The following is a 26,981-nucleotide window of genomic DNA, read 5'->3' as shown; positions in this document are numbered from 1 at the left end:
TTGATATATGTCAAATTATTATTCCAATTTCATGAAATACTTAAACTTTTTAAGATATTGATAACTTTAATCAGTTGACGTACTTTATCTTTAAAAACGATTGCTTACCAATATATTGTCTTTAATAAATAAAATCGTGTGCTATAGATATTTAAAGTGTACAAAATCATGCTAAAATTACAATCACAAAAATCTGTAAATTGGATTTTCCACCACTTAATTCAAGTTGATTGATGGAATATCATTATTTCTGTTATATTATATATTAAAATTTTATATCCTTTCAATATCCGTCTCATTGCGTAGAGGATATTTGTTTGTTCTGAGTGAATATGGCCTATATCTCATGGAGAAATGGGACTAAATGGTTAGTTTTACTTTGATGGGTCATCCCGGGTGTTAAGATCATATCTTTATTCTATGTCTTAAATTATAAAATATACTTGATGTAATCTTTCATGTATTAATTAGCATATCTATTTTAAGATTTTTATAAAATTCTAATCAAAGCATTTTTTATTTATATTTTTCATTGTTTACATGTATTTTTACTGTATTAATTATATATAATGTTTTATGATCTTATGCCAAAATAAATTTGAATTGAATTGAATTGAAAATAAGATAATCACTATACTGTAACGACGTCGAAATACATATTTTGTAACAAATTTTAATTTCAGCTTGGGTTCGACGGGCGATAATAAAAAAGACTCAAATGACTTAAGGTTTTCAGCGTTACATTATATTATTCTAAAGTAACGCGATTTGTATCGACAAATTTGCTGTATAGAACAAAACACGACCGCGACTTTCATCCAGTTTTAAAGAGAAAAAAATGAGAAATTAATACATACTGTAGAGCCATATTACTGGAGGTGATTAGTATGCAGTCACAGATCCGGATTATATCTCACTGATATAACGCAGGTTTTCATCAATTCGTATAAAATATAATATTCTATGTTCGTTTATGTACTAACTGGAAGTTTATACTTGATAAACTATGCCTTATCTTGAAATATAACTTCTTCCGCTGCTGGTTTCAAAGCAATTATATAATTATAATCAAGTAAATAAATGTTTAGTATATAACTTTTTGTAGAAGTAAATTGAATTATGTTCTTATGTATCAGGCAACACAATAGGAACCAAACAACTAAGCAAATAAAATTCAGGCATGAAGACAAAGAGCTCTTTTCCTTTCGTATTCGTTTTTTCTTGCCTGTTTTGGGTTAGCGATGGTTTTCAACGGTACTTTAATTATATAATTTAGGCATGTTCTTGGATTATAACCAGTTCTTATCTTCTCCGCATGTAAATGTAAACTTCTCCACATAGGTCAGAAGTAGAAGACGAATGGTTTCATACACAGTGGTTCCTATAAACTTGTCGCGTAGAACATAGCCTTATTTTGAGGCGGACTCGCTACACCACGGTCCATAGACATGCGTTCTCCCTTTTGATATACGCGGGGTTACTCTTTTCTCGTTGTAGCACACATAACACGTCTGTCATTATCAGAGATATTGCTAGTTTCCGATCTAAAGGGAAGCGGCTGTGGTAGGGTGAGGGAGCTGTATACATTACTTCATATGATCTGGATATGTAAGAGGACTTAAACAACTCAATACAACCTTTCTGGTACAAATTCTCTCTCTTTTGTTGTCTCTTTATTATCCTCGTTATGCAAATTCTCTTATCGTTTTTTCATTTGTCTTTTTCTGGTCCATTTGTTTGAAAATTTTTATATTCAGGAAGGCTACCAAAAACTACACTGAATTATGTATTTAGAAACATTAATATTTAAATCAGAGGCAGAAACATAATTAGTTAAGATATAACTTTAACAAGTTGTGCAAAGAAATGGAATTTATCGGACATTTTTATGGACGTCAGTGTACATGTGTATCGGCAGATCTATTTTCAACTGGAAGAGCTTTAAATAGTCTGGGAGCAGTGTACGCAAAACTTTTGTACCAGTACGTCACAGTTCAGATCTTTGGCACAACCAAAGTCAGAGTGTCTTTTGATCTTAGGTCATTAAACGTTACCATCTGGCATATCCTTGATATAGACTTAGAACTTAGAAGGTGTATACCGGACCTTGTATCTCACAGGTAACCAAGTCAGTTCCTTCAATATATGGATAATATGACTATGACTATAATGCAAGTTGCCACATCTTGTACCTTTGGTGGGCGGGTTTAAACGCTTTCAGAGTTAGAAGCATACCTTTGACAGTCATAGGATATTTACATTATTGCTAATCACAACAGAAAAAATTCCATTCAAGAACATAACGGATGCATAATCAATGATGAAGAAGACACTAAATCTACAGTGCTACATTTCAGTTGACCATTTAGATTATGTAAGGTCATGATTCACGTGTGGTCAAATAGAGGTATACATGTGTGTTTGTTTCCCATTTATTGGAAGTTAACTTAGTAATACATGCATTTGAATATTTTTGGCATTTGGGTTGTTACAACGAATAGATCGGAGTGCAATTTAATAGTAGTACGATATTTATTATGCTCAGGTAATGCATGTAGATATTGCACTGTGAAACTATGTACTTTTTTCTTACATTCGAATTGTTTTTGTTTTTTATTGTACATGTATATACAACTTTTCCTCTAATAGGTTTTATAAATTGTATTTTGTACAAGTGACGTTATATCTTACAGAAAAATGTAAATTCTGGTATTCTGCGCTTTACTACAGCGAACAGAGACACATAGTCATTATAAAAACTGAAACAAAAATATACCAAAAGCCGCACTCACCAGTTGATATTATGAAAACCACTCAACAATGTTGTCGTGATGTAATCAGACTATTTAAAAGGTATTAAGTGTCATCTCTGGTTAGATAGCGTCTGATGTGCCATAGCCGATGCAGGTTTGCATTCCCAGCACTATGATATATATACAATAAAAAAATTGCTGCAAGATGCAGTAAAAGGGAACTCCGCGCCAAACAAAGCAGCGCACGTAGTACCGGATAGAACAGGAGGTGATATAACGATACTGGTGTCTTTGTTTTAGACCCTAGGCAAACAGAAAGTCTGATGGGGTTTCATGAATGTTGGAGAATAAACACTGCCTTTGTAGAGTGAGTAGGATTTTTATTGTTGTTTTTAGACTGATCATGACACATAGCGAAATTAAGCTCTAAGTTTCGGTATATGGATTGAAATGTAGTTTCTATTGCATACACAAGGGTGTGCTTAAATTCAGACTTACGTAGTTGTTCATTCGAAATGAATGAATTTCAAGCTTAGCTCAAATGTTATCAAGACCACTATTCTGATAAATGTCTAGTCACGAATATGGGCTCTATATGATACTTTCAAGTTAAAGATGAGGAAGGACTAAGATGTACAATAAATGAAACAAAATAAACATCATTTTATCCCGCCTAGGGGCGTGAAACGCACAGTTTAAAAGGGCAAGAAAATTATAACCCAAGAGTTTTTATGTTGACGATTACGTTGGTGTATTTACTTAGAGGCTAATGTTGTTGTTATTTTCTTCACCTCCTCCGTAGGAGAACCGCTTCTGAATACGCAGCATTGAATATTGACTAAACAGTCCACTACTATAAACACTTTACCACAATATTTTCAGTCATATACTAATCAACTTGTATTTTGTAAAGGCAACCAGTCAATGTTGTGCAATCAGCCACCTCTCAAGAAAGACCATTGTTCCGATACTTATAAAGGTAAGCCTGTAAGGCACCTACATTGAGATAATAGAGCAAGGATACTTTAAAATGCAAGTCATCTGGGTTCAAAGGCCAGTTTGTGCCTTATTGTTAGGTGATATTTGTAAAACGTTTGACTTTATTATTCATATGAAACATTAAACACATAAATACTTAACTTAAAAATAAAAAATAATCAAAGTATAAAAACAAAAAATATAAGACACTGTTATGAATGTTTGTCCTAGACGTACGCACTGTGTAATAGGTGTGGTTGTAATAAGTTTGGTGTTGATTACCGAAAGATGAACAGGCATAGCCATGACAGATCCTTGAACCGTTAAGGAGTCGCACAGTGAGTTACAAGCTCAAAACATAGAAACAACGACACAGTAACAACACGATACACAATATACAACAACCCTTAACAAATGCACATCAATCCTTAACAAATGCTTATACAGAAGTAGTAGTATACAACTTACTTATATACATACCAATAAAAGTAACACAACAAAGTGAGTTTAGAATTAGCATAAATAAACTTTTTTTAAAGCAGTATCCGGAAATTCGGTTGAATTAAAAGGCCTATCATATGAAATAAATGTGGCAAATAAGAATACCTACAATATAACAAATCAATACTTGAAAAAAAAACAACATTATTTACACATTCACCAAACTGAAAACGAAAGGACTTTTCCACGTGATGTCCAACACAAACTGCTTTCTTTTCTGCTCTTCGATTTCTTTCCTGCTTCTTTTTTCTAGTGAAAATTATTTTTCCTCGTTTGTGTTGTTAAATCTGATGCCATCATTATGGGCCAGTGGGCGCGGAGAATAAGACCTTGATCTCTTTGCTAGGGCAGACGGACGGATGTATAGATGTACGGACGCATTCCATTTCTATGCTCCACATTTTTTCGAGTGGGGGGGGGGGGGGTTGGGGGGTGGGATAATAATATAAACATGTATTAAGTGTGATAATCCATTTTCCACAGAAACATTAACGGTTAATACTGTACAAAAATTAGTTTTCTACTCTCGTCGTTTAGTACAAAAGCTTCCGTAATGTCATCATGAAGAATTTACTAAACATCGTTTTTTATTCACCAAAAGCTGAAGTTAAATTTAAATTCGTCAAAAAGCATCCGTTTAACCTAATAGCCAAATTCTATTAATAAAGAGTTTTAATATTTAGTATAAAAAACGATATTTTTTTACTTTATTGTCGTTTAGTAGTAGCCCGCCTGATTAGCTCAATAAGAGTACAGACATACGGATATCAGGGCGAGGCGTATGTTTTTCTTGACGATTTCATCTGAAATCATTTATCCTCCAACTCTGATTCAGGTGAAGTTTGCATGTACTTGCGCAGAACAGGTTATAACTGGTACTGAAATCAGGAACACTGGTTTGTAATCCAGGAACACTGGTTTATAATCTAATCTAGAAACACTGGTTATGTTAACTCCCGCGGTTACATAACTGAAATTCTATTAAAGAAACGACACTTAACCCAAATCAAACAAAAAACTCACAAGGACAGAATGATAAATTACAAGCTATTGATTCTTAAGGTACATTTCTTTAGGTACACATTTTTGTCGACAAAATTAATGTGTGATATGCAAATGTGAGCATTCAACATTTAGACTCCAAAAATGTGTTTAAAAAGACAACCGTACTCTCAGATTCCGTTTTTGTTTAATTTTGTGAACTAGCACTGCGCATTCTTATTTCATCGCCCTGACGTTATGATAGGAGCACAGGAACGGGTACAATGACAAATAAAAAAAATAGTGCGGATGACAGAACGATATTTTAGTCTCCTCAACGGCAGAACAACAATACGGCAGTTTTAGAGCGCCGTGGCGTTCGTTCATTTTGTCGCGCTGAATGTTTCGTTCTTTAATTATGGCGGGGGCGAAAGAACGATACAAATCATCACAAAGAAAAAACAACAACAAAAAAAAAACCCAAACAAACAAAATAAAAACAACAAACTAAAAAAACCAACAAAACAAAACAAAACTAAAAAAAAAAAAAAAAAAAAAAAAAAACAACTAAAACTATCATTACGTGTTTTGGCGGGGGCGACAGAAAGACTTGTTAAAAAAGTCAAAATTTGGCCAATCTTAACATGTTGTAAATTTCTGTTTTGCAGTCGGAAGCAAAAGTTTGTTTTTGTTTATATTTATCAGAAAAGTAGATACTTAATCTATAACGGAACATCCAAGATGCCTTCCAATTAAATACCATGTACACTCGACTAATTATCTGTTTGTAATTGAATAGAATTAAATAATATTAAAGTTTTTATCTAGTCATCTAAGAAAAAAAACCCTCAGAATGGATACAACAAAGTATTGTCACCGATCCCACGAATAGTGTGATACTAAAGTTATTCACAAGCACCAATAAAAACCAACAGGAACAGCCACATTCAAGAAGCGCAGCCACCAATACTTCATTTCATATGGAAATATTAGTATGTACAACTGTATACGCTCACAACTGTAAAAGTAACTGAGCACATATACACAGCAACTCAAACGAAAGATTTGTCTTTGATTTTGGGTTTAACGTCGCACATACACAATTATAGGTCAGATGGCGACTTTCCAGCTTGGATGGTGGAGGAAGACCCAGGTGCCCCTCCTTGCATTATTTCATCACAAGCGGGTACCTGGGTAGAACCATCGACCTTCCGTAAGCCAGCTGGATGGCTTCCCCACATAAAGTATTCAACACCCCGGGTGAGGCTCGAATCCACATCGATGAGGGGCAAGTGGTTTGAAGTCAACAACTTTAACCACTCGGCCATGGAGGCTCCAATTAAAAAGAAATGACAAACATACATAAAACATGCATGAAGAAAGAACACAGTAGGACACCGCCTTAGAAAGGTCAGTGGCAAAAACACAACTGGGGAGTTTAAACTAGTTTACTGGCGCCAAACCTCACTCTTTAAATCCGCTTTAAGACCGCTCTCATTTGGGGCAAACGTGTTAATTACTGCTTCAATGATTCCCCAGGAATTGGCATAAAGAATCTATAGTTTAGTAAAATAGTAACATGGTCAAAACTAAAATGATCACAGATATAAGTACTACAAGGAAATATATTTCAGAAAACGTTCTCCACAAGTACAACTCGTTTTGAGATTTCTTCGTATTTTGGCTTAAAGCTCTCGTCACTTTGGAACTTCTTATTTGTGAACAAATTTGTAAAATAATAATGCAATGAATCAGCATCGTGGTTTTCTTAAACTATCACAAAGGAGTAACTCGTGTGTCATTAAATCAAACTTTGGAAAGAAAACTAAAACAATTCTTAAAATTATCAGATATTCAAATTGTACAGAAAAGACAAAGACAGAAGTAACATGAAAACCGTTAATTTAAAATATCCTTTTTCTTCTTATTTTAATATATCTTTAAAAGGTAATTTGTTCTAAAACGGACAAAAGGAATATAAAAAGAAAAACACAGTTTTAGGAACTAAAACATTGAACAACACGAAGTACAAAGCAGAGCATTTACATAAATGTTTCTTCTGCAAGAGTATGCAATCTAGCCCATCCTGGTCCAGCTGCGAGTGTATGTCTGGCCTAAACTCTGATTGTCCCACATTTTGTTAGGATGATGCCTTCGATATTTTCGGAATCTTCACTTTGATAGACGGCATTGAGAGGAAATCCAGTCTTTCAGATATTCAAAAAGTCTAACTTATTATTCCTAGCCCAATGTGGAGGTTTATAGATACAGCATTGTCCACCCGGCTGTTCGTCCGTCCGTCCGATATGAAAAAAAAAACATGTAAATTAAGAAGTATTTTAGCTAGATTCATAAAACTTCACCAAAATAATAATGCAGGCATGACCTCTTCTCACATGTAGTATATTTCCTTTGGCCCAGTTAAAGCAGTTTTCCGTTAATTTGGTAAACCACAGGGATTTCTTAGTGACCTATTGATGAATCTTCATGAAAATTTAGGAAAATATAGATCACTGTAGGATAGGGGTGCAGGCACAATTCCGAATAACTTCAGAAACGTCAGAAGTATTGCCCTTTAATTGTTATACAATCTATGAATTCCAACACTACAAAGTGAAGCATTGAGGGATCATGATACAAATAAAGATCAATATAGGTCGGGGTGCATGCAAATCGTTCATCAGGATCTCTTCAGTAACTGCAGATTTATTGCCCTTTATTTGTTTAAAAATTTATAAATATGTCTGGAAATTAAATATCTCTCAAAACATAGTCCCCTCTTTCACAAAACAACCTATTCGGTGGGGCATATAAATTCACTTAATTTACTTGTTGTACTTGAGTTTATCCAGACAATAACTAGAAGTTTAAGAAATTGTAATGATGGCTGGATGAAGTGCAATAAGGAGAGCATTTTCCGTACCTTGAATATTTTTGATATCGGAATAACTATATGTTATTTGCTGATAAAAGATAGGGGCACTTATATTATTTGTATATTAAAAGCAATACATATTTGTCATTTCGTCCACTTGTTCTGCGTAATATTCAGCGCTCAAACAGTTGGCCATCCAGATCTGATAAGGCTAATGCCAGTGTGTTTTTGTTTGACAGTTTAGGCCTCATGTATGAAAATAAGGAAAGTAATGTTCCTATGCATTTTTTCGACTTCTTGCCGAGGTGTTACTTTATATTCTAAAAATGTTTATTTAAATGAATGGATTAAAAAAAATAAAAATTTCAGTGTACGTGACAAGTATCTCAAATGCAAAATGCTATATATTTTTTTCACATATTAGATTGTTAGGTCCAGTCAAATAAGCGCCCATGTTCCTCACAATTTCCTCGAAGCATACTGTTAAATATTTTACATTTTATATCAACTGTCTCGGCTAGACTCCGTAATAATTCCCCGGCGTTTGTTTTATCGCCTTTAGCCTTATTATGGGCAGCCTCTGCTAAGAACCCTACATCAAACACAAGTGACAAAGGTCCTAAAACTGCCGCTGCAGTCGCAGCAGCAGTCGCACCCAACCTAACTGCAGCTAGAGTTATCCCAGCTATACTATGTGAAGCTCTTATGGCTGAGCCAACAGCAAGAAATCCACGTCTACTTATACCAGGACCCTCACCCTCTGTCGTGTTTGCCTTTCTAATTGTTGTTTGGAAGCACTGTTCAGTTTTCTCAAGGGCTGCAGCTACTCTTTCTTCTTTTTGCTGAATTTCTGCTTGTTCCACTTTGATGTCTTTTAATTTATTGTTCTGTTTGACTGCCTCAACTGTTCTAGCAGTACCTGCTGCTACACCGGTGCTCACACCAATAGCACCTCCCGCAATACTAAGTCCTAGAGATGCTCCGAAACTAAAGGGGGCAAGTATTAATCCAGCAATAACCATTCCTCCTGATACAATGCCGATTGATGAACTAGCAATCACTGTTGTTGTTATCCTTTTTCTTCTTTCGTCCAGTTCCTGGCCTCCAATTTTGCAATAATTAACGAAAGCTGAAACGCTGATATTTCTTTCATAGATGGCGTTGTCAAGAACAACCAATGCATCGAACTTTGCCAGAAAATCGCATGTTTTAGCTGAAAAAAATAAAAACTATTAGCTATAAATATGAATCCAAATAGATAAATATGATCATTTTCCAACTAATAATAATGCTTACAATGAAATATATCTTATTGTATGTAGGCGTGATACATGTAAGGTAACACAAAGTGAACGATTAAAATTGTCAACTCACCGAATACACCCCAGTTGTTCAAGAATGGTGAAAATAGAGTCTTTTCGCGACGTTTGAGCAATACCTGCAAAATATTATTTAGCTATAATTAACGTTTTAAGCTTTCTTCCATGCAGTAGACTTCCAAAAAGTAAAGATTTTTTTTACTTTCTACTATGATTAAATAAAAAACAAGTACACTTTTACCATCTACTTATTCAGATAATATGACCTATTACTGATTATAAAAAAAACGGACTGTGCTATTTTCTTTCTACAGATAGTCAATTCTGACTCAAATTAAATAAAACGACGTTTGAATGTGAAATAGAAAAGTAATCTAAAAAAACCCCTCATATCTATATAGTCACTGACAACAACTGCTTGCATTTTTCAATGCATGATATTTTTCTAAAGCGGATGTATTCGGAATTTAGGTCTATGCCTGAGTAAAAATCTAGAAAATATGCAAAACTTGTCCTCAAATGACTGAGTTTTGATTTCTTATCATTTTACTTTTTTCTTATAATATTATAGCCTAAAACTTGTCTGAAACCCATTGCAAAAAAAAATTAACATTATTTGTTGAAGTCTTGTTCAAGCTGTAAGAAACGTTCAATAACATTTACCTGACATACAATAGTGAATGCATCTTTCGAGTTTGTCACGAACTTCGAAAATTCAACCCTAGTAGCTCTATGTGCTGTCATCTTGTTGTAATCCTCTTGTCGTATAAGGCTTCGTTCCATTAACAATTCACTAAGAAATAATTGTTGCTAGTGTTTACACTTTTTCATAAGATTTTGGGTCAATTGTGCAACAGTTGGTTTAAGTTGTTTGTATGGATCGGCCTATTTAGTAACAGGGTAAAATATCACACAGCTGTGATGGTTTACAAATCTATGCATAACATGGAACCGATCTACATGACTGAAATATTAAGTGTCTCAAATAAAAAATTGCATAATCTACGATCAACAGCTCACAAAGATCTTGTTTTGCGTATAACACCTCGTACAAATTATCTTAAAGATTCATTCTCGTACTTCAGCGTTAATATTTGGAATAAATTACCTGCTGAAATTAAGGAATCAAATACATTACAAACATTCAAAAATAATATCAAACGACATTTGTTCATGTTACAATCCAGTGCTTAAAATAATTATATTATTACAGTTTTTACATATCATGATGTCAGTTATTTTATTATTATTTTGTGTTGCTATTGTTCGTTTTTTCTCTTTAATAGTCTTATAATTATGTGAGTGTCTGTCGAATGGATGAAAGGGAAGCTTCTAATCGTATTTAATACATTGATCATTGATATATATATATATTTTTTTAAAATATGATTTTGTGAAATTTATCGTAAATGTTTGTATACATGTGTATTGTTGTTTTTGTTAACTGAAGGCCATACTGAAAATACTGTGTTTGCAACTTGGACTCTACTTTGTCGTACATTGAACATTCTTCAACAATTTTAAATTCCTTTTGTTTCTGACTGTCCATTCAACTATTGTAGGCCAATGTTTCATCACATTTATTGTTCGGGTTTGCAAGTGATCACCTAATACACTTAATCGTTTTTAAGTAAAAAGGAATATTAATCAAAACATTGTAAGTTACCATTATTCCTAATCTAGCCATATATTAAAATTATTACATACCAGCACTTCAGAACTATTTCCCGGGTAATAGAATAACACAGTTTGGATTTGGATGCGGTGGACAATCTTCGTAACTTATCTGGCACCGATATTGTAGTTACTGGTGTGTCTGTAATACATTACGTATATATTAAAAATGGGTTTTAAGGATATAGCCAAATCATTTTGAACTTATATATTTGATTTATTCCTTAACCGGTTTCAAAAATTATGATCAGGAGGGTTACAAACAATATAGCGTCATTTGAGAGTTAGAAATGACGCCATGTTGTTTGTAACCCGCCTGATGATTTTTTTTGAAACCGGTTGAGGAATAAATTAAATATGCATGTTCAAAAGATTTTGGCTATTTCCTGAAAACCCTTTTTTTACATATTTAAATATTTCCACCCGTACCATGGTCTTTTTCATGAATTGATTACATATATACAACTGCATAAAATAGGAGAAATGAGTCAGCTACAACACTATTATGCTCTGATTTGACACAGGTTTTCAGTTATAAAACATTTTTGGGGAAACAAAGTCGTTCTGAAAGATGTGTTTTGTGATTAAATCTACCAACTGCTACAATTTGAATTTGGTAACACCTTTTCACAAATAACCTGCAAGTTGTTGGATTTAGTAATAAAAATTTCTGTCAATATGAGGAATATCGGCTTGCGAAAAGTGATATCAACCTCTGGCTACGTCAATGTCAATCCTAATATTGAGAACACTGAAATGCAACTACTATATGATATCAGACTCTGTGTAAATGAAGATATTATTTTTTTTTTTAAAAAAAAAGGATCTGTGACCAAGCAACTCTGATTTTGAAGCGTTTTTATTTGTACTTGTATATTAATGTATACAGTCGAACTTCGTTCTCTCGATTTCGGCGTGATCAGTAAAATTTGTTAGATTTATCTGTAGTTCGAGACGTCGGGAATATGACGATGGGTTCGAGCAAAGGGTAGTGTTCAAATTATCCAAGTCCGACTGAACGAAGTTCGACTGTATATTTGAAAAGCTATAATTATGCTTTATAGCTTTGCATTTTAACTCTTCGTCATAGCTAAATAGTAAAGAAAGTTCGTGATATAATTAGGCATCTACCTTCCAAAATAGACATGTACAAGCCAACCAGTCCAGTTGCATTTGGTTTCGGTGCAAGCATATCATTTGATTCCACTTTGTGAAAAGTTTTGTCTGACGACATGTACATTGTTACATAGCTGATAACACACTCAGGCTGACCGTCATATCGGAATAAGGGCTGGAAGTATGACCATTGCATTTGACCTATCTCGTTCCTACTAAGAATGTAAATAGGTGTATTAATGCATGTTGCGGCTGCATAAAGACATAATTTCATGTACCCTTGATATGTACCCTCACCGCTGCAATCCGAAATAACTTTCTCATAAAATTCATCAAACTCATTGTCATAGTCTTTGTTTTCAGACTGATTGTTTTGTAAAGCTTCTACAGGAATATCATCAACTAGAAGTACCAAGACAGACTTAAACTGTTTCGAGTGTTATAAGAAGATCCACAACACTCTTTGGTACGTGTTCTTATGTTCGTATAATATTCAACCCTACTTGAAAGATCCATGTCTTCATTTGTACCGTTTCTGTGGTTGTTGGCACTTCGGTAATCTGGTCTTTGTCGTAAGACACTATGGAGCGTTTTTGCTAGACACTCGTACATCATATAACCTTCTTTTTCAACAACTCTATTCTCAGATTCATCTCTCAGTGTAACACGTACGTCTTCAAGCTCATCTAGATGGACATCCTCTAAATCGTCTATTTCTTCCATAATTCCTTGAAAGTAATACCTTAAATTAAACTGAAACAAAAACGTTTTTCGATTTATATATCTTATCTAGATTAACTTGATTAGCCGTTATCAATTGTTTTCAGTATTTGCCTTTGTACAGAACCTGAAAAATGAAGTTTTCTATGAAGCAGTATACTGAAAGAAAAAGTAAAACGTACTAGTTAACTGCCCATGGCAACAATCTAGGGTAGGGTAATCAATACGTTTACTACTTTAATTTTGTATAATACATTTGTATTTTGTTTGAATAATGCATAAAATTACATCATATTTAAAATTATTGCAATATGTTTGAAAGATGTATCATGTATATTTTAATAAATATCAACGTGATCGCTATCAAACACTAAGCAAAAGCAGCTTAATCATCCCCGTAGAACTAAAGAATAAGGTCTATATAACATATGTCTTATGTGTTTGTATCTTAGCTTCTATTTACAGTCGGCAACGGTGGTATCACTTTATGAAATTAAATTCGTTTAATTAATCATCAGTTATTGTTTTTTTCCAGATGTTTGGGCTTCATCAGTACCTGACAAAGGGTAAGAATGATTTATAAAACGTTAGAAAGGAAACGACAACTATACCAGTTTTGCCTATTACAGAAATGAGAGGGGAGAATATATAATTATATCATTGCATCTGCAGTCTTTTGTTACCTCCGTCTTCATACCTGAGGGGTAAAAATGGTACAGGTAACTCCCTAGTTTGGCGCTGGAAAATGGCTTTCTTTCTCTTATGCGTTCTTGAACCTAGATACCATCAGGAATGACGTGCCGAGAATAATTCATATCAGATGTAGAACTTGCTTAGCAGTCGACCTGAAATAAATAAATAAATATTTTACACTGCTCAAGATTTAAAACGTTTGAAATTTGATACGGAAATAAACAGAAACGTGTTTTACCAGTATGTTAAATAACTTGAAAAACAGTTCGTTAGTCGATTTTGGGTGACTAAAATCATCCTGCTCGAGGTTGTAGTGTTAGTTGTGGAGTTAGTATTTTGGAAATATAATGTCCAATGGTGCTTCGAACTTAAAGTCGATTGATATTCAACATCTGTAGCTTAGGTAAAACCATTGTCTGTGTTATAAAATTTCAAATAATGCACCTTACTAAAACAGTCTCACAAATACTCTAATCATGTTCAAACACAGTTTGTACGGTAGTTTGTTAAGGGCACGCATTTCTTTTAGATTAAAATATCACGAGCAAATAGTATGTCCTGCGCTCGAGATGAAATTTCGTGATATCGAAATAAGATGTCGTGCGATTGAAAGCTGATGTATGATCGAAGTAATATGCCGTTTGTTTGAGATAAGATGCCTCACGATCGAAACAAAATATCGTATGATCAAAATAAGATGCCGTACTTTTAAAATAAGAAATTCAGCGATCGAAATACGATTGCCAGAGATCGAGATATGTTGTTGAGACCAAAACAAGATGAGCGTTTGAGATAACATGTCGTGATTAAAAAAAATATGTCGTACAATCTTGATAAGATATCGAGTGTCCGAATATGAAGATCCATTGAAAATTGAAGGTTATAGGAACACGAAAATTTTCAGCTTACACATGGAGAGGAATGAGCCACATTAACAATTTTAGCAGAGGGCGGCGATTAAGTGAACGGATGACTCTCTTCCAAAATTGTTGAACCCGCTACCCCCAAAAGCTGGCATATTTCTCTGTATGTTTAAAGTGGAGAGACTGAGTTCTTACTTATTCGCTACCAGAATAATTACGCACACTTATTCTTTGGGTGACCCTCTATAAAAGAAGAAATGGTATACTAATGGTACCTTTGCTGTACATCTTTTTTTGAGCGCACAACATCTTATTTGGACCGCATTGCAATTTATTTTGATCGCTCTACATCTTCACTCGAACGCTCGACATCTTATCTATCTTATCTCGAGCAAACGAAATCTTTCAAGGAGCGCGTGATAAGAACTAAAGTGTAAGATAGTTTTGATTATCTAGAACACCTTCTTTTGTTCAATAGCCTTTACAACATGTTGATCTGTTTTGTATACATGCATGTACTCTCATATACTTAGTAATCTGATAAAATATTGATAACATTTTATTATCTCAACTAGTAAGTAATACATTGCAACTAAAGCAGTTTTTGCAAGTTTGAATATGAAAAAAGGTCATTGTTTTCTTCTACATATTATGTTAGCTTTTACCTATTTATGCAGTACTTATCACTTCACACTGCATGTAATGCTCTTTTGCTGTGTAAAGTGTTTACGTCTTTTCTCTTTAACATTCTCAAACATAGCGGTTCTGTCACATTTTTTTTACATAATGAGATACTTGCAACTGTTTGCTGTGCTTCATCAAATATTCTTTAAACATTTGCTTTGGGTTTATGGTATTCAACGTAAGAATTGTTCGTCTAAATTTCTGAACTATTTTCAACTATTTCAACGGAAAAGGGTATGTTGACATTTCAATCGATATCTGTATCCATCTAAAAATTAATAAGTGATTCGCAGTTTTACTGTGAAAGAGCCGTACAATTTAAATCATTTCGAGTAAATTAGTTTAATTTGCACTTCAGCGACACGACTTCATGTATGTTAAGTTAAAAATATTGAAAAAATAACAACACCATTTTGTTCAATTTTTTCTTTTTGTGAACACTTATTTGTATTTGAGTATTGAGCAATTATTTTATTGAAACTATCTGTTTGGACTCAACGCTGGACATCAATCTGTCTAGCAAGTCTCTGATATCTCCACGAAATGATTCAATTCGTAACTGGATATATATAAATATATTCACTAGATTGTTAAATTCTAGCATGACTTGATATCCCTGAATCGCGTGTCGGATCATCTTAGGCTTGCAAACAACAGCTCTAGTACATGTTTAATTCAAATTATGATAAACATACCAATAAAAAGTTCAACCTGCGGAAAATATCTATTTAATGAATGTAAAAGTACCATTTTCGTATTGAAAACAAACATTTTAACAGTAAATAGAGTTTTCATCAACAAGATGTTTTTTATTTCAGCTGAAATTCTTTTACGTTCCATACTTTTAAAAGACATATACGACTTTACCTTTCCTGTAAATGTATTTACAGAATTGTCCTTGTGCTTAGTAAAAGTGTTTCCTTGGTGAATCCAAAACAAATCTCACTGATCCTTACTTTATAGGAAAGTTTGAAATAACAACAAACATAGTTTAACAAAGTCAATATTTATGCAAATGACTAGAGATTCACCCGTTTAAACGTTGAAAGTACGCGACTTGAGAGGTAAAAGATAACCTTTTATGTCACATAGATGTCAAGGTATGAAATATGCTGGATGTTACGGCGATTCGACACAAATATAGGCCATATCTCGGCAATGAAAACTTAAATTTAGTGCATAGTTAAAATGTCATTTAAATCAAAATCAAATTCTGCTTAAGTATCATTTCTAAACCCAGCAATAAAACAAGTAACGTTTCAAGATGTTTTAAAAAATGAATATGGTAATCATACGTGAATCAGTCTCCTCGGAAGACGTGAACATGATGATCTCTTTCTGCGTTAAAGGTTTGCGGGGACCGGGAACACAGTTAGCCTATTAACCATCCCCCTTTCCCCCATACTTACATCAATTAGATAAAGTTCAAATCGAAGGTATGTTAATAGGATCTATAGACCCCTTCTCCGCAGCACCGGTTTTCAGTTCACATTTTCATCTAGATGTTTTAATCACAATTGTTGCTCATGAATGGTTTGTTGAATTGCTTGTGGTCTGTAATAAAGAAGGTTTTGTATTACATGTGGAAATTTGACTGAAAGAACTTTCACCACATTTCATGGTTGTTTCGTGGCCGTCAGAACTGGAAGATGCAAGCTTGGGTAAACATTTCAGTATACTCCTTTTTGATATTCCTGATTTGCTTGACTTGCTTGAGTGTAGCACAATACATTTGACGAGTGCAAGTGTCATTTTCATGTGATTAGCCATTTTTGCTGCATTATTTCGGTACTCGCCTTTGTACCTCATCTCACTGTCGTTTTATTTCACTGCGTCTAGCAGCAATGGCATGTTGTTCAACTAAACCTTGCATAATTTCTGTGTTCAATACCCAGCAATATCAGTACAACAATGTCCGTAATGCTTACAAGGATGGTTGAAGAAGGATGTTATGTCAAGTAGATTGTGTGCGTGTGATGCCTTTTCAACAAATGTAGTCTCTCAGTCACAAAATGAGAGATGCTTGTTATCTTAAAAGTGTCGTCAGTGGATTGAATCACAAGGAAGTGATTGGCTGGCGAGAATAGTTAGCTTCCGCGGTTGTCTGTTTTTATTCTTATTTTCAGCATATAGATGATTGAGATTCGTCACTCGCAGCCGCCTTCCGCCAAAGAGCCCAACAAGGTAACAAATAAAATAGAGCGGGTACAGACATGCCTTGGATACTGTAGTGATATCCTCGGACAATTATTTTAGGGTTTAAAGGGATTGCTACATCGCCCTACAAAGCGACTTCAGAGAAATATACATTGCACAGAAAAAAATTTATTTGCAGTATAACATGAAACAATATATGTTTACAAAATTCAACTCTCTGTCATGATTAGCCGACAAAGCTAGGCAGAACTCAACATATAGAAGTATCTTAGCCTAAGAATATTCAAACAAAATTTGTAGATATAGTTCAAGCTATCAACTGTTTTATATAAATTATTATTAAAAGTTTATCCTCATTAGGTCCAATCAACCCATATCGCATTTTAATGTAGTTAATTCATTTAATCTTAGATATTAATATAACAAAATTATCAGTCAAGTGAGTCGGGTTTCCACCTTGACCTATTTGAATAATCAGGCGATGCTTTGATTTCCACGAAAAAATAAATTGCCAGGGCCAATATTCAGTTATAATCTAAACAAGGTTTATTGTGATAATAATAATAATAATAATAATAATAATATAATAATATAATAATAATAATTATTATTATTACTATTTTGTCAGTTTTCAAATTGTTTTAATAAGAAGGCTATATACTTTAAAAAAGAAGCAGCGTATCTGCTTCCATAATATTTGCCATAAATAATGAATCATGTCCTGTGATTTAATACCATTAACTGGTTTGTACTCTTCTGTCATGCCCCTGATACGGACTTGAGGGTTATGTAGAGTCTGTTCTCTGTACTTCATGGGTAACAAATGAAGCGCCTTAATTACGGGTATAAAATGAACATTCTCTTGTATTAATGTGTGCTGCTTTGTGTTGGACAAGCGGTAGTACCATTCAGAGGCGTAACTGTAATGTAACTAGGTAGTTGACAACGAGCTTGGCATTACTTGAAAAACCTATTTTGCGTAGTTGTGCATGTCCAAGCCGATATTCAGAGTTGATTTGATCCAAACTCACACTATAGTCGAACAATGCGCCGTGTTCTTCACACAATTTATTGATTTTCACAAAACTTAATGATGTTTCTCTTAATTCTTATTTCTTAATGTCTTCTGCAAAGGCATTAATTGCATGCGTTTTTGGTTCATAAGACTTGCTTTTTATATAATTTTACAAGAGCCTTTTTGTGTTTTACATCCCATGCCTTCTGTTGCCATTGTTTGCGCAAGAGATGCACTCGGCGGGGATAACTTTTATGTGCATTTTGGTGGGGGCTAAGAGTGAGGCTATGTTCACACCTTAAGCCAGCTCGTTTTGTCGTATTGCTTTGTGTATACGCGCGCGCGCGTGTGTGTACGTACGTGTTAGTTATATATTCTTTCGTGGTTCGCGGTTTTGGGATGCTGCATTTTTGTAACATGGTTTTCTCTGTTGGGCATCCATCTTTGTTTGTTTCACCAATACAATGTCAACAATATACCTGCTTTAATGTGAACAATATCACTGCTATTTCATTTGCACTGAGCTTTTGCATGTTGCAGTACATTCACGGTATGATATCAACAACTCAACCCTCGGTGTGGCGAAATACATCACGTAAAGACACATTTCTGTTGGCTTAAAGGGCAGGTATCACTGGAGGTACACAGTGTAGAAATGACTAAGCTTTTCGCGTCTGTATATGACACTGTCACAAAGCTGACAATGTGCTTTTGTATGTTGTGTCATCATTTTGTACATTTTTAAGTATTGTGTTAATCGATATATTTGAGGCTCAGTGTATTGTTGTCTGATTTATTGTTTTATCTAAATCTAAATTTGTTTATTTTTGGTCAGAGAAAACAGATCATATCCTAGTTTTTGTACTTATACATATGATTTTCCTAAGATTGGTTTAGTTTTGAAAAGACCATGTTTGTCTTTCTTTTGCAAAATCCTTTTTTTGCGCATGACTAGCCGATGGATCGGGCAAATATGGCCGCCAGAAACGGACGTCCTTACTACGAGAATCTATTGGGTATTTCTTTTGTTTGAAACTACCCAACAAGCAACAGAAAGTACTCAGTAGGCAGCAAGAAATAAAAAGGATTGATCGTTACCTATTGTCCTAGAACGCCTACTTATGTTCTCACGTTTGCTCGTCTACATCGACAAATAGGCCAAGATGTGTATTGAAAAAAGAATACATGGGAAAACACGCATCACCTTCCCAAAATACTATGCAAAGTATTGTTCAAGTATGTAAACGTGATAGATGAATACAGTACACGGCAGAAAAATATCGTATTTTAATTGCCACAATTTCTGCTTAAAAACTTTATTTTTAGTTTTGTAACCAGGTTAGGAAATAAAAATTAGAAAATAATACCTGTAGCGAAAATCTTGCTCCCGAAATTGCTTACAGTACAAGTCTACAGCAAACGACTGCTTGAAAATGATTTATTTGAGTGTATACCTGCATGTCAAGCATGCTTTTTATACAAACCCTTCAGACTTACTACTTTGTATTGTTTTAGGGGCCTCCGAACAGACCTGTGTATCAACAAAAGTGATCATGTATGGATCGTGCACCGTTCAATATCATAATACAGTCATAACAATTTTATATCATCAATAGCTTCGTGAATGCTAAACCATGAACACGAGTGTAACATTTGCATGAAACTGATATATTCACTCATTCGTTCAATTCAAAATAAAACAGAAAACCAAATTTAGTGAAAGAGTACAATCGCATGTGAGTTTTTCCCCGATCCCCTCCATTTTATCAGGTTTGGTACCATTTCTTTCACTTGAGCTGAGCATGCAGCCATTTCGTGTCACTTTTTTGTCAACAACAATGTTGACATATCTTCTTCAGTTCAAAAAGTAGAATAGAAGTGTACATAACCAACGGACGTGCTTACATCTCATCACTGATATGATACAACCTATACAAATTTGCCTATTCGATTAAAAATATCGAATTATATATGTACAAATTTGTATATACATGTATGCATCTAAGTTTCGATTGTGTTATATGAACTAGTAATGAAATCGACGAAGAATAAAATATACCGTGATTATGTCCTATCAATCTGAGTTGTGTAATGAGGCAAAGTTGTTTTATCTTAAATGTTATCAATCATAGTTTTGATATAATTATAGGAAAGGTGAAGTATTCTTTTCCAAGTAAAGCTATATGTAGAGCAAAACATACATGTTCGCCAGCTCTAACTTCGGAATCAAGGTATTGGACTCGTAATAACTATCGGCAATTTCCGTTTGTTTATGTAATCCTCGTATGCGATTGAGGCATTACTTTTTTCGGCGAATGCCGTACTAAGAACGAATTCGTGTATGGACCGACCCATGCCACGTGACTTAAGTTTTCAAATCAGACTACTTAATAACGCATTATAGATAATTATGTCTTCCACCACACAGTGGTGTGGGAGACATATTGATTTACTCCTGTGTGTATATGTGTGTGTGTCTGTCACAAATCTTGTCCGCATTCTAAGTCGAACATTTCTCATCCGATCTTCACCAAACTTAAACCAAATGCGTTTCACCATACGTCCTCGGTCAAGTTTGATAACTAGCCAAATCGGCCCAGGCACTTCGGAATTATGGCCATTGAATTACCAAACATCGGCCTTTTTACTCTTGTCCGCGCTCTGAGTCAATTATTTTTTTATCCGATCTTCACCAAACTTGAGTAGAATATGTTTGCCCATAAGTCCTCGGCCATGTTTGATAACTAGCCAAATCGACCGAGGCACTTCAGAATTATGGCCCTTGAATTACCCAAAATCAGTCTTTTTTACTCTTCAAAGGTATATTTGTAGTGAGTAAACTGTATATAAAGACTGACTTACTATTTAGATGATTTGCAGTTGTGGGAAATGCGCTTTTCTCAAAAGAAACTCTAGTTTAATTATAAAAATGAAAGATTTTATGCAACACTCTGTTGTGTCTATTTTTTCACTCTGCTGATTGTGCAAATACCAACATATATCAGTTTACAGAAAAAGCTAATTACGGTCTGCGTATCACATGAAAAAGGGTGTTATTAGCCGATCGATTAATGTCTTCCAGGTAGGGAAGTGCCTTCCTGTAATTTTATTCGTCGACAAAATTGCAAACTTTGTGAAAAATTAAAAGAGTACCATTTAAATTGTTAAAGTGAGGTGTTTAGTTTTGCTATTTGCAAAATAATAGATAGATGATAGAATAACACAAATGATATGAAAACCTCATTAACTTCTTGTCTTACTGCAATTGGCCGACCATCTTTGTAAAATATATTTCCCGTTTTATTATGGCCAAAGGAGGCCAAATTGCATATGGAAGATACGTCGTCGCACGGAAATTTCCATTGTTATAACGGCTCTATTAACTTGACTTTGATTTGCATTTCCACTGAATTGATGTTATTTAATCAAAAGGCATATTAATTGAAAATATTACGTTTGACTGAACACGTGATTCTTATAATTATCCATTTTAAGACGCTTAGATTTCATATCATTTGTTTGAAGTCATTTGCGAATACAAATACGTATTTCTATCAATTAATTCATCCTAAAAAGCAGATTCAGCTCAAATTTGCGGAAAAAGTAAACGGTTATGAGAAACTTTTCTTCCCACTATTATTTTTGTCTGGTCACATGCTTTAAAAATATACATATGTTTTAGGCTCAAAATCGGAGTTATACTCTTTTTTTATCATAAAAACAACGGGATCGGCAGGCTGAAAATGTCACACGATGAAGTGCTAAGTATATGCAATAATCTGTTTAAAATTCCCTGGAATTTCTCAAAACTGGATTTTTATGATTTTTTTCGCACTGGTATCAACACAGATTTGTGGAATTTTCAAATCTACTGTCCCTTGCCCCCATAAGCAGAGACTGTCATTAGAAATTTGTGTACATGATACCCAGATCAGTTGTCCGGAAATTTTATCCTAGACGACAGTGCGAGGTCTTATTAATTCTCGTAACTATGTATCATTATTTAAGCGAAATTTCAATTTCCCGATAGACATGCGAAAATTAATGGGTTTGAAATTTCACTTGGGATGGAGAGGAAGCCTTGAAGGCCAGTGGGTCTACTCAGGGTTCCGCTCATACGTGCCTGAAATAATGCTCTAAGGGGTACTTTGGGACTTCTTTCATCATGCAATGCTAGACAGTCGCTATATTACCTATAACTGTGTCTGTGTGGTGTTAAAATCAATTAAAATATGATGTATGTCCTGCAAACACAACTAAAAACAGACCAACCGCTACAGCGGGACCCTGTAACAAATGTTCACTCGAATTGACTTATATTTAATCTTGTACATTCTTACATAAAGGAAGATAATTGCTCCCAAATTCCTTTTCTTACTGTTATGAAAGAGATTTATGCTTAGCCATTCTGAATAGATAATAAATTATTCATATCATAAATCCTTGTATTGGGAATATTTTGTTTTCAATCCAGTGACTCTAACCGATTTCGATACTTCATTCTATTACAATGAAACTTTCAGTTGTGTTTCCTCTCTCACTGGTAGTATTGGTTTCGGAATCGCCAGTTTCGTCATTAACAGCATCGGCGGTAGGTTATTCTGTGTGTATTATCTGTGGTCGTAGGCTTCCTTGAGCATGGACTTTTATTTGCTCTGACGCACGTCACTTTTGATCGACTGAATCGTTTGTGTCATCGCTGAATGTGCTATACATATTCTATCTATCAATATTTATGCTTTAGCTCCATAGTTACTACTTAGCGGGTTTTCGAATGTACTTCGTCATGGGCGACCTGTGGTTTTCCACTTTTTTTATTTTTTAAAAACATATAACGCAAAAAGCGCACATTTTTCGTTCCCGTGTAAAAGTCAATAAATTATGGATATCCGAATTTGTACTCTTATTCTATTAAGTTGGACTTTGTTTTATATCTGTTAAACGTACTTTGCGGTTGTGAGAATAGAACCCATTCCTGATATAATGATCTCCGTGGCATTCCATTACGCTTATCTTGCAGTTATTAATTCCAAGTTTCATTATAATTATAACCTAAAAATTTACTGTTCAATGATTTGGCCGAGGATATCCAAAAGGCTCCCCCCACAAAGTTAGATTTATTTTATGTTTGATCCATCCGACCTTGTTGTTTTACTTTTCGTATAAATTTCTTCAGCAGGACATCCATACTGTTAAGCTTCGTAAATATGTTGCAACATTTTACTATCGTAATTGACAGTTTGACGTATTGGTTTTCATGTAATATTGAAATATCTATCACTCGCGAACACTATATTTTACATTGTCACTCTTGGCTTCGACGCTCGTGAAAAAAAAACATATATATACTGTTCATTCAATGAAAGATATTTTGATCTTATACTGGAATAAAAAATCTCATACATAATTATTATGTCAATAAGTTTACACAAAACTGTTACAAATACAATACATTTTACAAACTTTCGAGCAGTCATCCAAAAAAAAAAAAAATGTAAACGGGCAACTTTGTAAACCGGCATATTTTACGGCAGTTATTTTTAACCACTTTTCCTTTTTTATCTTGTTACGTTTTCCATGACCTGTACGAAATTTACTACACAAATGACCTAAATCTTTAAAGATTTGCGCAGATAACTCATACTGGCCTTTATTCAATGAAATTCTTTTGACCATATTAGATTTTATTCTTGTAACAGGCTCCGGATTTAGTTTGCAAATTAGTTTTTGATTAATTAATTAATTCATACAATACTTTGGACCGACTAGAGCAATTATTGGTCATTTATCTTTAAAATCTCAAAAAAAAAAAAAACGAGCACATGAGAAATGATCAAAGTTGGATCTCAAGATTCTCGCAGGAGAATGATTCAATACGCATGAGATACTCAAATTCAGAATACTAAATCTTGCACAATGTTTGGCTGTATATGTTCAAAATTTTCTTGCAAACCTTAAGGTCTAACTAAATGTCCAATATATTAAGATTTTCATGTATGATGAATAGAAAATGAGAGTTCTGCGTCACTATATAGTATATATAAATCCCTCACTATGTGAGGGATGATAACTGATGCGTTAAATCTATTTTTAGCTTGAAAATCCCGAATTGGTTAAATATAGCACTGGTTTTTTTCTATCTGTGTTATTTTTAGTTATCAGGTAAGTATTTACGCTAGTTATTTAACATAAATTTTTAAATCCAACAACAAATTAAATCTGTTACCTCTTTCAGTAGAGTAAATACGGCAATAACACATTGACCTGATTCGATGTGTGAATTCATTGCACATAATTAGAGGGTCACAATGGGGTTTGTTTTCACATATTAACCATGCATTTGAAGGTAACGATAATATTTGGTTGTTTACATTTAAATTTGCTGATATATGTCTATCTGGTGAATGTACATATGTTATGTTCAGGAGGAAATAAAAGAATCAATTAATCATCCTCGGGTTTAGTATTGTGTAATCCATGGAGTCGCCTCAAATAAGAAAGAATAGTGTAACGTCAGAGGTCACGGAGTTTAATTGGCCAGCTTGTGATTACAACAGCTTTCGACATCAGTAGCTCAGTCAAGTGTGACTTATTGAATTAAGATATTCCTTCTCAAGAGAAGGAATAATAAAAGCAGTCGCCATGACATTTTATCTGTCGTTTATACCTGGACGTGTAGCGCTGTATTTAACAGCACAACAGTTAAACTGACTTCCGCGCTATCTAACCACTATACAAATAGTACAAAATAATATCTGTACAGTACTATGTATATAAACTAGTAAAAATGTGAAAGGTTTTCATTCTTAATGCTTGACCACTGTTGGATATAATATGAATATCTTTATATTTGAATAACTATCTTTCAAAAAGAAAACCACCACTGGGAAACCTCAACAGTAACCAGTTATAACCGGTTAATTGAGAGACTTAACTATAAAAGCCCAACTCTTTTGATTACGGCTCATTTACTCTTTTGATCACGGCTCATTTGCGGTCTATACTCTACGTGGCATTTAAATGCTTCATTGTGTCTGAAAGGGCGGATAGACCGTAATTAAATTTAAAATAGATATATAGATCACGGCTCATTTGAAATAGATAAGCCGAACCGTTCACTGTTGTATTTTATGTCAGGTAGACTAACTATTTCAGCGGACATAATACGTTATCTTCGGTACAGTGAAACAGCTATACGATACTTCACACAGATATAGTAAATTGCAAAGAGCCCGACTCCTCTTCACCGATACTGATTCTCTCAGTTATGAAATAGAGACAAACGACTGGTACAAAGACATGCTTGAAAACCACGATCTCTTTGACACAAGTAATTTTGCAAAGGACCATCCGCTATACAGCAACAAAAATTGCAAGGCTCTTGAGAAATTCAATGTGGTGGCAAAATAATTGAACAATTTGTTGGCCTAAGGCCTGAAATGTACAGTCTCAAATATGGAGACAAACAAGAATCTCGGAAATCAAAGGGCATTAAGAAATGTGTCGTAGAAGAACAAATGAAGCATTCCATGTATCTAGAATGTTTAGAAAAACAGTATGCATTACGACATCAAATGAATTTGATAAGAAGTTATGATCATCAGCCTTTTAGTATTACTGTCAACAAAACAAGTCTCTCGCCATTTGATGACAAGCGCTATTTTACCGGCATAGACAGCTTAGCATACGGCCATTATCAGATATTGAAGTAATGAACCATTTCATACCTGTTGTAATAAAAACCATTGAATATTTTTAACAATGACTGACAAAGTGACATTTGTTGACAATGTTGTAAATTCGTATTCCATGATTTGTGTATTTAATTATTTCGAGCGCACCCTCCCCGCCCCTCCCTCCATGGGGTTGGGTGGGGGTGGGGGTGAGGGTGGTGGTTTGAGGTTGGGTGTTCTATATTACTTCAAATTATTTAAGAAATTGAAGTAGTACATTTCAATTAATGAATTGATTGTTACATATTATTTATAGACTATTGTAGATTATAGTATGTCCTTTATAATGCATTTACATGAAGTGGTATTTGCATAATTAAAAGTGTTTACAATTTAGATTTGTTATTGAAAATGAAAACAATTGTAGCTTTTTAATTATAATTATTTGTATAAACTAATGATTAATAAAATAAAGGTATGAAAATCATATTCATTTGTTGTTATTACTTAATGATTAAATATGAACTTGATTTTGAAAATAATTGTCAGCAGAAATGTAACATTCTGATAGGTATTAATGAAGATTTATGTGCAGAGTTGTCTTGTATCTGTCCATTAGACCAAATTAGGTTAAAGTTCGAGATGTAAATGTTTATGTATAAATAAATTCCTAAGCGTTGAATCCTTGTACATTACAACATCAAAATTTAATATAATTTATCAAATTATTTAAATGCTGTGCAGCCGGTGGAGGTGCTCCACATTGGAGTAGACTAAAAAATGAAGAAAAAAAAAACAAACAAAAGGAATAATGTTTTATTATACAATTTTATTATCTTGCTTTCATCCAATTAAACACTATCATATTATCATATACATTTGTATGTCGAAGAGATATAAATTATTTATACAAAACAAAATTGACATATATATATATATATATATATATATATATATATATATATATATATATATATAT

The 26,981-nt window shown here is 33.9% G+C and overlaps 1 protein-coding gene across 3 annotated transcripts; it reads right to left on the bottom strand.

Moving 5' to 3' along the window:
- Positions 1-4,672: 4,672 nt before the first annotated feature.
- Positions 4,673-16,706, bottom strand: LOC123524905 (uncharacterized). Of its 3 annotated transcripts, none has more exons than XM_045303516.2 (7): positions 16,567-16,706; positions 13,615-13,762; positions 12,213-12,950; positions 11,115-11,223; positions 10,071-10,200; positions 9,463-9,526; positions 4,673-9,301 (listed from the first exon to the last, which is right to left on the bottom strand). In XM_045303516.2, exons 3-7 carry the CDS (start codon positions 12,469-12,471, stop codon positions 8,517-8,519), a joined length of 1,347 nt encoding a protein of 448 aa, XP_045159451.2. In that variant the 5' UTR covers positions 12,472-12,950; positions 13,615-13,762; positions 16,567-16,706; the 3' UTR covers positions 4,673-8,516. The 3 variants fall into 3 exon arrangements, with proteins under 3 accessions (XP_045159451.2, XP_045159450.2, XP_045159452.2); XM_045303515.2 differs by lacking the exon at positions 16,567-16,706 and adding an exon at positions 16,025-16,404; XM_045303517.2 differs by lacking the exon at positions 16,567-16,706 and adding an exon at positions 16,025-16,404 and having other exon boundaries at positions 12,213-12,925.
- Between the last annotated feature and the right edge of the window lie 10,275 nt (positions 16,707-26,981).

This window comes from Mercenaria mercenaria, chromosome 3, assembly GCF_021730395.1.
Source record: "Mercenaria mercenaria strain notata chromosome 3, MADL_Memer_1, whole genome shotgun sequence".
Lineage (NCBI taxonomy): Eukaryota > Metazoa > Mollusca > Bivalvia > Venerida > Veneridae > Mercenaria > Mercenaria mercenaria.
Note: the sequence above shows the minus strand (reverse complement) of the source record. Positions and strands in the feature narration are given on the sequence as shown.

Bases quoted from the DNA above. Each gene is read 5' to 3' on its own strand.
- LOC123524905 (XM_045303516.2), bottom strand. From the start codon at position 12,471: ATGAAATTATGTCTTTATGCAGCCGCAACATGCATTAATACACCTATT. The intron at 9,527-10,070 runs GTAAATGTTATT...AATATTTTGCAG, and splicing joins CATTCACTATTGTATGTCAG to GTATTGCTCAAACGTCGCGA. The intron at 9,302-9,462 runs GTGAGTTGACAA...TATTTTTTTCAG, and splicing joins GAACAACTGGGGTGTATTCG to CTAAAACATGCGATTTTCTG.